The following is a 13,737-nucleotide window of genomic DNA, read 5'->3' on the forward strand; positions in this document are numbered from 1 at the left end:
GTCCCACCTGTTTTCGTCTCCCTGATAAAAGTGCTGTGTGTTTTGTCTCGGTCCTGATAACTGGCTGTAGATGATTGTCATTGTGGCACCTGTAGGTTTAGCTAGCGTTAGCTAACTTTAGCGCACCAGAGAAATGTTTCTATTATTAGCAATACTAAAAAAATAAGAGGGCGCTTGCTGGGCAGTGCAAGAGCACGACTGGTCCACTAGGCTGTGCTGTTGCGTTTAAGGACGAGATCATAAGGTTTCTTTGATTTTGCTTGAGACCTGTCCGTCTGTTTGCTGTTGTGTCAATAACACTTTATCCTTCGTGGGATAGTTTAATATCTTGAATATGTCCCTCCACTGCACACTGTAACCCCTTTTGCCTCGATCTGGAGGATAGATACAGACGGCATCTCTGGAATCGCCCATATATGGTCATGTTTGAAAACAGTTAAGGGGGAAAACAATTTGGAGAAAAATCTTAACTTTCTCTAATTATTCAAAAACGACTTTAACAGACGCTGAAATATGAATATAGTTTCTACTAAATAAAGAAACAAAGACATGGAGAGGAGCAAAGTGGTTCAACAGCCCATAAATACATAAATAACGGAGAATGCTAACTTGATGCTTCATGTTAGCATCGGGCTAATGCTAACGGTTAGCTAGCGCTAGCTATAACTGCAGTTTTCTCACTTCAACTGAACAATCTGCTGTGAGAAAATATCCATATGGACCCGATTTAGACGTGACTTTATTTGTATGTGATAAATAAGTTCATATTCCACCAGAAAATGGCTAAAAAGAGAAAAAAATAGAGAGAAAAATTGTGTTTCTCTAAAGATTCTATTTTCCCCCTCGGCGAAGCCACGCCCCCTTCTATGACGATATGCCGTCTGTATCTATACTGCGGAGGTCAAAGGTCACTGACTTCGCACAGGTGCCGTCATGGCAATCTGTCGCGCTGGTTCTGTTTGACCATTTGTTTGTCGGGCGTAGCAACAGTAACTAAGGGGCTCGACCCAGTTCAAGGCCATTTTTCTTAGCCGGGAGGACAGAAATGGACCAGTTTTCAGCGGCCTGCATTGGAAGAAGTCTCGGGTCGGCCCACGAAGCGCTCTGACATGTGTGATAACGCCCTGAAATGATTTTTTGTTCCATCCACAGCATCTGCAGAACCCACCCAGAGCCTCGCAGTTTGCTGAAATGTCGACAAGTCTGGCCTCTCTTACTCCAAGGTAATGACAGTCCGTGAAATACAGGGAGGATCGCTGTTATTGTTTATTTCTGCGACTTTCACTGGATGTTTTGGCTAACGGCGGGCAAACAGCTGATTGATTCCACGCTTGAAGATCTGTTCATTTCAATCACAGATCTTTCACAGCGCCGAAGCAATGCTCTGTTTTGATCCACCACAGAACTGTTATTATCTATTTAATACATTTGCGTTGCCCACCAGTGCCTCGGACGTGACGACGCGGCGATCCCCCAATATGACGACAAAGTAAGCAACACGAGACCGCCAAGGGTTCTACTTTAACCACATTGTCTCTCAGTTCGGCTTTACCCAAATCTAAAAGCTTCTCGACTGGAGAGCTAGGCCAGTGTAACGCCTCATTTGAAAGCTAAGACCTCACGCGAAACCGACCGTGACTATTTTTATCGCACGTTTTTTTTTTTTTGTGAGTGTTTGTTTCTTTTTTCATCGCTCTTTTCCTTCGCTTTTTCGCTTTCGCTTTTTTTTTTTGTCCATCACATTTTTCTCACTTGTTTGTTGCGATTTGTCACGTTTTTTTGGTCACTTTTTTGACGCTCTTTTGTGGCTTTTTCCTCACTTTTTTGGTTGCGTTCTAGTCTCGCTGTTTTGATGCTGAAATTTGATTCGGGTAAAGCAAAGCTGGGGAAAATGTGCCGGGTTCAGGTTGAGAGGTGAAGCCGTACTAGTTTTGTCTTGGTGTTTGTTGCAGCAGGAAGGTCGGACCACTGTTCGGTCTCTGCTGTTCGTTCATGCTCGGCATCTCCCTCACCTCTTTGTACTTGAGGTGAGAACTTTGTCTTTAGCCCTAATAGTGTGAAATGAAAGAAGGTGATGTTTGTGTTCGTGTTTTAACAGCAAAGAAACACATTTTTTGAAATCCAGAATGACGCCCAAGCCCGTAGGTGGGAAGCTGGTGACGATGAAGGATTTGGACAACATGCTCAACTACAAGTAAGTGCAAAACTACTGTCGTGTAAATGACACAAGTTACACAGCAGCGGAGTAGTTTGCAGTTTGCCTCATCTATTTTCTGCACAACCTTCCTGCCCCCCCCCCTTTTGGAAAAATGTGACAAAAACTCAACCAAAGAGTGACAAAAATTCAACAAAATGTGACAAAAACTCAACAAAAAAAATGACAAAAATTCAACAAAAAATGACAAAAACAAAAGAATAAAAAAAAAAAAAAAGGCTTTACCCTAATCAAAAAGCTTCTTGGGGAAAAAAAAGCATCAAAACAGCCACAAAAAATGAGAAGAAAACAAGAAAAATGTGATAAAAATTCAACAAAAATATGACAAAAATGTGACAAAAACTCAACCAAAGAGTGACAAAAATTCAACAAAATGTGACAAAAACTCAACAAAAAAAATGACAAAAATTCAACAAAAAATGACAAAAACAAAAGAATAAAAAAAAAAAAAAGGCTTTACCCTAATCAAAAAGCTTCTTGGGGAAAAAAAAGCACCAAAACAGCCACAAAAAATGAGAAGAAAACAGGAATGTAAATGCAACAAAAATGTGACAAAAACTCAACCAAAGAGTGACAAAAATTCAACAAAAAGTGACACAAAAAAAACAACAAAAAAAAAGAATTAAAAAAAACCCAAAAGGCTTTACCCTATTCAAAAAGCTTCTTGGGGGGAAAAAAAGCACCAAAACAGCCACAAAAAATGAGAAGAAAACAGGAATGTAAATGCAACAAAAATGTGACAAAAACTCAAACAAAGAGTGACAAAAATTCAACAAAAAGTGACAAAAAGGAAAGAATAAAAAAAGAAAAAAAAGGCTTTACCCTAATCAAAAAGCTTCTTGGGGAAAAAAGCACCAAAACAGCCACAAAAAATGAAAGCAGGAGAAGAGAAGAAACCAAGAATGTAAATGCAACAAAAATATGACAAAAATGTGACAAAAACTCAACCAAAAAGTGACCAAAAAAAGAATAAAAACAACACAAAAAGGCTTTACCCTAATCAAAAAGCTTCTTGGGAAAAAAGCGCCAAAACAGCCACAAAAAATGAGAAGAAAACAGGAATGTAAATGCAACAAAAATATGACAAAAATGTGACAAAAACTCAACCAAAGAGTGACAAAAATTAAAAGAAAAAAAAAGAAATAAAAAAAACCCAAAAAGATGACACAACACAGCAACAACACAAGGAAAAAGATCAGTTTTGTGGGTCTTAGCTTTCAAATGAGGTGTTACACAGGCCTATATAATAGCCAAAGAGGACAGAATGCATTTGGTTTAGGGTTAAAGGACATATGACATTTTTGCTAAAGATTGTACCCAGAGTTCTTTGGTCTGACTACATTTTTTTTGTGATATATACTTTTTTTTTAATAGTTTCACTTCCTTTTGGACACCAACAGGAAATGACATAGATGAAGGCAAACCATTTTAAACTGTTGCTGTGCCAAACATGTTAAGTCAATGAGAAATGAGTCAAACTGCTCTGTAACACTCGAACTCTTTCCTCCATCTATATCACTTTCTGTCAGTTGCTAAAAATATTCAAATAGAAACACCTTGTGCATAGGGGGTGTAAGAGGAGTATGTCACAGAATACGGATCTGAAGGCCCAGGACTAAAATGGGACTAAACCTGGAATAAATTAAGACTTAACATTAAGATTGGTTGCTCAAAGCACTAAGTGTTTTCACTGAGAAAAGGCTGCCCATCCCTGGCTAAAACAAAGGAAAAAGACTGAGTGACTGCCAGGAAAAGACAAGTCATTAACACACAGGTGACGGGAGATGAGAATGGAAAACGTCTTCCTTTTTGAACTGAGGGTGAACTTGTGCAAAAACAAAACAAAAAAATGCTTTGAATATCACAACAGTGTCTTTACCTGCTGCGTCTCAGAGCCAGGCCGGCAGTGCAGACCCAGACGGCCTGGCAGGCCCCGATCATGTGGGAGGGGATGTGGGAGGCTCTCGACTACGACCGGATCCATGCGGACAACCACACCTCGGTGGCGCTCACCGTCTTCGCCGTCGGAAGGTACACTTACTCTTGACTAAACAACTGGATTTCGGGTTTAATGACCTGCACTTGAAAAGGTCTAAAATAGATTGCCAAATTTGCCACACGCCTGAGCGTATATCATGACTTAAAAACGTAATAAAACGATAACGATATATTTGACGTTATAATTGACAACAAACAAAATACTTCAACCCAATCTTACGCCGATTGGGAAGATTAAGAATAATTGATAATAAGATTTAATTGGGAAGACTGTGTTTTTAATCTTTATATTTTATCTTTTAGATCAATCCATTTTCTAACCTACAAATCCTAAGATGGTGATAAAGATGTGTTTGAGGTTTTTAGGAAATATCTGCAAAAGGAATAATGTAATAATAAATATATTGGGTGGCACAGCGATTCGCGCTGATGCTTCACAGCTAGAAGGTCCCGGGTTTGATTACCCTTGGACAGGGCCTTGGAGTTTGGGTACTCTGGTTTCCCCTTAAAGAGGGGGTATTATGCTTTTTTCAATCACATAGCACCAGTCTAGCACACTACAATGATGACGTAAATTAGAATAACTGCCTTGTATAAAATTGCTCTCTCAAAATGGCTGTAGCGAATGTCTTGAAATAGGCCTCTGTCTCTTTGTGGCATCAGTGGGGAGGGGGTTCTGCTGAGGGGCAGTGGTTGGTTACTCGGCTGGTGACAAAAGCTTGGAGGCGTCTCCTAGGAGGACTCAGGAAAACCTATCCCTAAAATGGCCGCCATCAGAGCTTTTACAGATGACTCAAAAATACGTGAATGTGCCAAGGCAACACTTCAGGCATGTTTTTAATGAGGAAATGACATGATGTAAAGCTTGAAAAAGTCGATTTTGCATAATACCCCCCCTTTAAAGCGTGACCACGGTGTTTCTGGCCATGAGCCTGGCTTCACATCTGGAGATGCTCCTACAGGTCATCCCAGCAGCTTAGAGGATGGGTCACATGTAATTTCCCTACAGGGATTAATAAAACATAACTTAACCTTGGTTCCACTGATGATTACAATGTGATTTGAACATGTTGAACACCTCACCCTTTGCCTGCGCACCTTGTCGTTGCAGGTATCTCGAGGCGTATTTGGAGACCTTCCTCGTTTCCGCCGAGCAGCACTTCATGATCGGACTCCCAGTGATGTACTACGTCTTCACCGAGCGGCCCGAGGACGTCCCCATAATCGACCTCGCTCCTCACCGCAACCTCCGCGTCATCCGGGTGAAGCGGCACTCGCGCTGGCAGGACATTTCCATGATGCGCATGAAAACCATCTCGGAGCTCATCGACTCGGAGATCAAGTACCTGTTCTCTCACGTCTTCTGCTTCGACGTGGACCAGCGCTTCGTGGGACGCTTTGGATCGGAGGCTCTGGGCGATTCGGTGGCCCTCCTGCACGCCCACTACTACACGCTGCCAAAAACAAGGTTCTCGTACGATCGCAACAACAAATCCAAAGCCTGCATGGAGACCGGGGACTACTACTACCACGCGGCGATTTTCGGAGGCTCGTGTGGAAGCGTCAAAGCCATAGCCGACGCGTGCTTGGCGGGCATCGTCGAGGACAAGCAGAACGGCGTGGAGGCTCTGTGGCACGACGAGAGCCATTTGAACAAGTACTTCTTCATTCATAAGCCCTCCAAGCTGCTGTCGCCGGAGTACTGCTGGGATAGGAACCTCAACAGGAAGGATATTTTCGTGACACGTTTGATTTGGGCGCCGAAAGATTACGACAGACTGCGGGTCCAAGAACCAACGGCGGCCGACAACGGCACTGCACCTTTGTGATGCTTGACTTGTATCGAAAGAAGAATGCAGCGAAACGTGAATGAAGGAGTTCTGATTACTTGCTTGTTTGCTTTGCCTACTCAGACAAACGGAATGTCATTTGACTTGTTTCCGATATCCAGTTTCAATAGGTTTAGTACATGCCTCATCCATCTTTGCATCATGTCAGAGAGACTCTACCAACTATTTACATGAGTAATTCATCAAACGCCAGAAGGCTTGGAGGTTTTTTGAAATGCCTTTAACCACCACCTAAACCGAACACATTTTCTCGAGTTCGGCATTATGAAAACGCAACACAATATACTGTATATACAAAAAAGTGACGACATCGTGGCAAAATCTTAGCTTAGGTCTTAGCTTTCATGTGAGGTGCTACACTGGCCTATAGGCTGCAAGCTCTCCAGTCAAGAAGCTTTTAGATTTGTGTGAAGCCGAACAAAATGTGTGCTCGGTTAAAGGGGCTAGATGCAAGTTCGCCATTTTATACTCACTACTGCCACCTCAGGTCATACGTGTAACTGCACCTTCTATATTAAGCGCGTGCATGACGGCAAGTCGGACCCGAAGTAACACCGTTTTGAGTGACAGTGCAGGATTTTAGAGGCAGTTGTGGCGAACAGGTGTGGGCTCATTCTACACATTAGGACATTGTATAGGCTCTATATTTACTTTTGGAAAGGGCATGCCAAAACTGAACTCTGAAGTGTTTGTTGTCACGGGTCAGCAGCTGGACAATAATTGTACATCTATTACAAATACACAAACAACAAAACAACTGGAGTTACAACTTTTTCACTCTCTATAATTATTGCAGGCCCGACCCACCCCAGTGTCTGAGTGTCCCCACTTCTCATGCCAGAGACAATCCGGGCTGACCACACGTTTTGGGACCGACCTCTGACAAAGCGCATTGAACTGCTGCTAACGTGACGTGAACAGACTGCTGGCCACTGATTAGCCAGAGGAGAGAGGATGGCCAGGTCATATAATATTTCACAACATCTCGAAACAGTTCTTAACTTAAGCTTAAGCAACTTAAGCTGCTGCTAGCATAACATTAGCACGTAGTTTACCTTCATAGTTCATATTTTAGCTGCTTCTTTCCTCTAGTATTTGCCTTGGCACCTAATTCCATAAACTGCACCAAAAGGCAGCATTTGTCCACATTAGGGGTGTTACGATTAAAAAATTTTGAGTCACGATTACTGTGAGAGAAAATACTGCGATTTTACAATTATTCACGATTATCAGCCGAATAATGGTTGAGGCAGGGGCGGACTGGGACTGAAAAACAGCCCTGGACTCTGGCCAGCCTGGCCCAAATTAGCGTAAATGTGACACTTCCACAAATACATATGTGAACCTCTTACCACCCGCCTTAACCGAGAGCATTTTCTCCAGTTCGGCTTTACCCAAATCAAAAGGCTTCTTGACTGGAGAGCAACACTGTAACGCCTCATTTGAAGCTAAAATCTAGAAAAGATTTTAGTTTCTTTTTCATTACTTTTTTGTGGCTTTTTGGCGTGTTTTCGTCACTTTTTTGTAAAGGTGGGCATAGATTAATTTTTTCAATCTAGATTAATTCTGACTGGCTCGCTTGAATTCTGCCGAAGCCATTTAGAATATGTGTGCTACCCAAATAGTCAAGTCAGGTGGTGCGACCAGGGGCTCATCTCCTGTTTCCAAAATGCATCACAAACTGCTTGAGAACATTCTACTATGATAATTGGTGATTTAAATAATTAATGTTCAAGAAGATGCACTTGTGTTTACTAACTGTTTATTCAGTTAAACATGAATTTTGAACTGTAGGCCGACTACATAAGAGGTCCTGATGAACTGTTTACAGTCAGTAGCTTTGTGACAAACTGAATCTCCTCTTCTGCACACTATCACCTGCTAAAGAACATGGGACAGTTGTGGCAGGAGTCCCCAAGTATTTATTTACGGGTAATGTGGGCCATTTGACCAGATCCGAATATATAGGCCTCTGTTTGTGAGCGTGGGAAACATGTGCGCGTCTCCTGATTGGTCAACAGTGTCAACAGTGTCACGTGATCACAACAACAGCTCATGCTGCTGCAGCTGCTGCTACTACGAGCTTCAACCTGGCGATAGTTCTGTCAAAATGGAGATAAACGTCGACAACACGACGTATTTCTTTGGATTTGATCAGAAAAGTAAACGGGCGGCTGAGGAGACAGCGGAGAGCGGAGAAAGAGAAGCTAACGGACTCGGAGAGAAGTAGCTGTAAAGTTTGTCTCAACTCCGTAAGTGCTGCGGTTAAACTCTGCCAGCTACATTTCAATGTCGTTGAAATGTAGCTGGAAAAGGCTCTGGTGAACTTTTGGTGATAAAGTTGCGCTGTTTCGTGTGGGGCTGTGGCCATGAAATGAGTTGTTTATGTCGCTGTTTTGAGGGAGGCGCTGCGGTTTTTTTCTGTCTTTTTTCACTCTGTCTTTGGCCCCTGCTTCTGTGTGACGCTTCGGAGACGCTATATTCAGTCACGTTTCTCCTGTGCATCCCAAATTGGGCATAAAAGTCGTGTAATGTGTGCTGACCATAAAATATCACGGTGAAAGTCATCATAGTTTGTAGAGTATAGACCCAGCTCCCAACCCAGCTTTGAGAATAGATTAACGCCGATATTTTTTTTATCGCCCGATAAGAGTCTCGCGTTAACGCAGCACGTTAACGCCGATAACGGCCCACCACTAGAATAAATACATACATAAATAAATAAATGAATAAATACATTAAAAAAATGAATAAATAAATAAATACATATATAAATAAATAAACAACATATATAAATACATAAATAAATAAATACAGAAATAAATAAATACAGAAATAAATAAATACAGAAATAAATGGATAAATACAGAAATAAAATAAATAAACAACAAAATAAATACATCAATAAATAAATGAATAAATACTTGAAAAATACATAAATGAATAAACACATAAATAAATAATTGGGGGGCTCTTCTGTGGAACAGCTTTATTAAACTCTACAGTGGTTCCAGGGAAGTGCCCGAGGAGAATGTGGGCGTCGCCGAGGTCAGAGTCCCTTTTCTGTGGAATTAAATGGCCGAAATTTTCGCATGGATTTGGGAACCAATCACAGAACGAGGAGGGACGGCAAGACGATGTCGCGCTATTTTCGATATACTGAAGCTTGTAGTTTTATTTACAGATTAAATTATTTTAGTCTGGCGTTAGCCGGGCTAGCAAAGTGGTTCAACAGCCCATAAATACATAAACGGAGAATGCTAACCTGATGCTACATATTAGCATCGAGCCAATGCTAGCGGTTAGTTAGCGCTTGCTACAACTGCTGTTTTTTTCACTTCTACTGAACAATCTGTTGTGAGAAAATATCTATATGGGCCTGATTTACACTTGACTTTACTTATGTGTGATAAATAAGTTCATATTCCACCAGAAAATGGCTAAAAAGAGAAAAAATTGTGTTTCTCTAAAGATTCTATTTTCCCCCTCGGTGAAGCTAGGCCCCTTCTATGACGAGATGCCGTCTGTATCTATAGTCCTTTATTGGACGCTACGAATGTCTATCATATGTGTCTGCACGTAGCCATAGCCAATTGTATCATCGGATCCGATGACGTACCCGCTGTAAACTTTCCAGCTAAACTATTTAGAACACGGTCTGAAGCTTGATCGATGGAGTCACTGCTGTCATGTTGGATCTGTAGATATATTTTTTTAATCAAACTAATCAAACTACAAGCTTCCGTATGTTGAGCAGCGCGTCATCGTCTTGCCGTCACTCCTCGTTCTGTGATTGGTCCCCAAATCCATGACAAAATTTCACCCACGGTCCCCAGGCTGTTGTGCAGTTCGAAATGATCCGAGAGCACACAGCAGTCTGGGGTTAGCCAGGCGAGAACAGCAGCAAACAATCACGAGTATGAAGTTTGATGTAATGTGATCTTTAGGCTGGTTAAAGCTGGTTGAACTGATTAATTTCCTTACAATAGTGCAAGTTTCTTTGAAGCGTGTTGTCAACGTCACAATTTGAGGGGGGAAAAGATCATAGTATCTAAAGATAGTACATTATCAATGGAGAAGTCAAGTTGAATTGGTTCCTCCTTTGACGTTCACATCTTGAAAATGTGAGGAAAGAAAGATTATATATTTATAAGCAGCATTGCACCTTTGAATTATTATAGTGATTCATTATAATGCTTTTGTTTTCCTTTTTGCTATATTTGCTATATATTTTTTTAGTCATCCTCAGCCCATTACAAAAATTAATTGATTGACTGACTTCCACAAGTTATACATCAAAACGTTGGAGAGAATCCTGCTATTACTTTTGGGAATTCTGCAACTTCTGTTTTTTTTTCTTCCGTTGACTTATAATGGGGCTTCCACAAATTGATGGTTTTCTGCAACTTTTTCTAAATTTTCTGCAGTTTGTGCATGTTCAGGTTCTACAACTTGTCAGTTTTCAGAAAAAAATTTAGTTCTGCAGTTTTCCATTTTTTTTCCCCCTATGGGCTTGGGAATTCTGCCATTGATTTACATTGAGAAATCTGCCCATTCATTTTAATAGGATTTTTGATACAGTCTGTCAGTGATTTAAAGTTTATACAATGTTTAGAGTTTCACAATTATGCAACAAAATAGGGATTTTCACAATAATAGCACTATAATGCAACTTAATAGGGATTTTTGCATATAAAGCAGTATAATGCAACTTAATTTTTGCATATAAAGCACTATAATGCGGTATAATTTTGAGGTCTTTGCACTGGCTCCCCATTTCATATCGTGTTGAGTATACAATTCTTTTATTTGTTTTTAAATGTCTTCGTGGTCTCGCTCCTCAGTATCTGTCAGACCTGCTGCAGCCCTACACCCCTGCACGCTCTCTGAGGTCAGCAGATCTGTCCTTGTTGGTTGTTCCCAAAACAAAAAGGAAAACCAGAGGCGGCTGCTCTTTTGCTGTCACTCGTCCTAAACTGTGGAGCGCCCTGCCCCAGCACCTTAGACAGACAGTCTCTTGTTCTTTTTAAATCATCCCTTAAAACGCACCTTTTTTCCTTGGCTTTTAACACAGCCTGAGTAGTTTGACTTTTGAATGTCTTGTATTTTGTATTTCTTTTACTGGTCATTTGTTTTTAATGATGTCATTTTTACTGCTGTGTTCAGCACTTTGGTCGACGTTGTTTTTAAAGTGCTCTATAAATAAAGCTGGATTGGATTGGAATGCAACTTAATGGGGATTTTTGCATGTAGAGCAGTATGATACAACTAAATAGGGATTTAATGACATTTTCACAATATTTTGCAATTTGTGTAATTTCTGCAGCAGTAGCCTACAATTCCGCAGTCAATCGCAACTGCAAAATGTTCTAGTTTATTTCTGTAATTCAACTTAAAATGTGCAACAAATATATGACTCATGGCATGTAAAGTGACATGTCAAGCCTTTGTTTTAATTTTGGTTTTGGCTTACAGCTTGTAAAAAACCCAAATTTCAAAATCTCAATTAGAATATTACATGAAATCAATAAACAGAAATACTTGGTTTGGGCCCCTTTTACTTGAATTACTGCCGTAATGCAGTTGCGTGGCATGGAAGCTCTCAGCCTGTGGCACTGCTGAGGTGTTATGGAAGACCAGGGCTCCTTCCGAAACCATCAGATTGGTAAGAGCTCTTACGCCAAACCGGATGTGCGTCAGCGTCCGCCATGGCAAGTTGCTTCCGAATTGGTAAGTCAGTTAGGAAGTAGTTAGGAAAAGGAGCCTTGATGCTAACTATCATGGCCACTTTAGCATAGGGACCTCTGATGCTAAATAACCGGTGATTAGGAGCTATGTGCCATCCCATAAGCCACTGCGCCAAACTCCCCTCGCCCCCACCCTCGAGTGATTCATGCGCAACCACTGTGGATTGACAGGAGCACATTTAATAATAAAAATAATAATAATTAAAAAGTAAGATTCTGCACAAGCCACACTTTATAAAAGTGATAAATCCATGTTGTCGTCCCCACAGCTCAGTCACATGTCAGTGTTAAAGAGTAAACTCAGTAAACAGATTAAATGCTTTTGTTTTCATTTAGTAGAAACATAAGCCACATGGATCATTTGCTGCTGTCGCTTTATGAAACAGCTGTTGAGATAAAATAGCACTAAAGGGAAATGTTTGGATCATTTGGATTTATTTTTCTCCTTAAATGTCTTTGTTTGGACACTATGTTGTTGTTGGACACTGTACAGTAGGGGGCGACATGCACTTTTGTTTGGCCTGCACTCCACCAATAACTTTAAAGAAGAAGTAAAACAGCTGTTGGTGATGTCACTTCCCCTTCCCTTGTTTAAGGACAGACGGATTGTGCAAATGCTGCTGAAGCTCTAGTTCACTGACTGCATAGAGATCTAACAGTCATCCCTATGAAAGGTTAAGGAGTTAGTTGCTAGTGTTAGTGCTCAGAGGCTACAATCTGCTCATTTCGGACGCAGCCCAGGATACATCAATAGCTCCAGCTCTTCATTGTTCGGTCTCATGTCCCTCATCTTTCTTTTGGCAAGGTCAGGTCAGGTGAGTTTGCTGACCAATCAAACACAGAAACAGAGGACTGTTTCATTAAACTCGCTCAGTAAAGCTCGGCCTAGGCTCCAAATCCTGATTTACGTTGGGCACAAAAATTCAAGCTGCCATTACTGGGTTTCCCCAAAGGGACACCAAGCTTGGCTAATCTCACTTAAGACAGGTTCACTTGCCGCGTACATAAGCGGACCACGCTAATGATCACAGAGTTCATTGAGAAAAGGGAAGGGCTCCCATCCACGAGGCTGGGAGATCAATCCCAGCCTTGACTGAGCTGCCTTTGGACTGGGCACCAGCTGCGAAGAACTTAAATCAGCCCCTATGAATTTAAACACTTTACTTTTTTCCCCAGGAATTCAAGCACTGGAAACACTGTTGACAAAGGACACAGGTCATGAGGGCCAAGGGTCCGTTTATTGGACAAGCTTTTTGATGACACATATTGTCATGAATATGTCACATAACTTTGTATTTCACAGATGACAAAGACAACGTTGGTGTATATTTATGATGTATTGCATAAAGTAACTGATTTTGAGATGTCGTGTTTTCTTTTTCACATTTTTGAGGCATACATACATTTTGGCCAGATGGCGCTAATACCCTGCTTTTGTCAGTTACATTGCCCATTGGTGTTGGATTCCACGAAGAAGAAACATGGCTTGTGCTCAGTTTGCTCTTTCTCTGACTTCAGCTGCGTCCGAAACCATCAAATTGTATCCTCTAAGCACTAACACTAGCAACTAATCTTTAACCTTTCATGGGGTCGACTGTTAGATCTCTGCAGTCAGTGAACTAGAGCTTCACAGCTATTTTGCACAATCCGTCCGTCCTTAAACAGGGGAAAGGGAAGTGACATCACCAACAGCTGCAGTCATTGGTGTGCAGGCCAGACAACAGTGCATGTCGCCCCCTACTGTATAGTCAACAACAACAACAACAACAACAACATGTCCAAACAATGACATTTAAGGAGAAAAAAATATCCAAATGAGCCACACATTTCCCTTTAGTGTTATTTTATTTCAACAGCTGTTTCATAAAGCTACAGTTGCAAATTAACCATGTGGCTGAAGTTTCTACTGAATGAACAAAAAGCACAA

The 13,737-nt window shown here is 41.1% G+C and overlaps 1 protein-coding gene across 1 annotated transcript; it reads left to right on the forward strand.

The window, feature by feature from the left end:
- Positions 1 to 2,126: 2,126 nt before the first annotated feature.
- Positions 2,127 to 6,042, forward strand: LOC306962338 (alpha-1,3-galactosyltransferase 2-like; the record flags this gene model as incomplete). The annotated part of the gene is made up of 3 exons (XM_079555457.1): positions 2,127 to 2,194; positions 4,109 to 4,246; positions 5,325 to 6,042. The coding sequence occupies 3 exons, from the start codon at positions 2,127 to 2,129 to the stop codon at positions 6,040 to 6,042; spliced, it is 924 nt and encodes a 307-aa protein (XP_079411583.1).
- Positions 6,043 to 13,737: the final 7,695 nt, after the last annotated feature.

This window comes from Gobius niger (assembly GCF_951799975.1).
Source record: "Gobius niger genome assembly, chromosome: 4".
In the NCBI taxonomy this organism is placed as follows: Eukaryota; Metazoa; Chordata; class Actinopteri; order Gobiiformes; family Gobiidae; genus Gobius; species Gobius niger.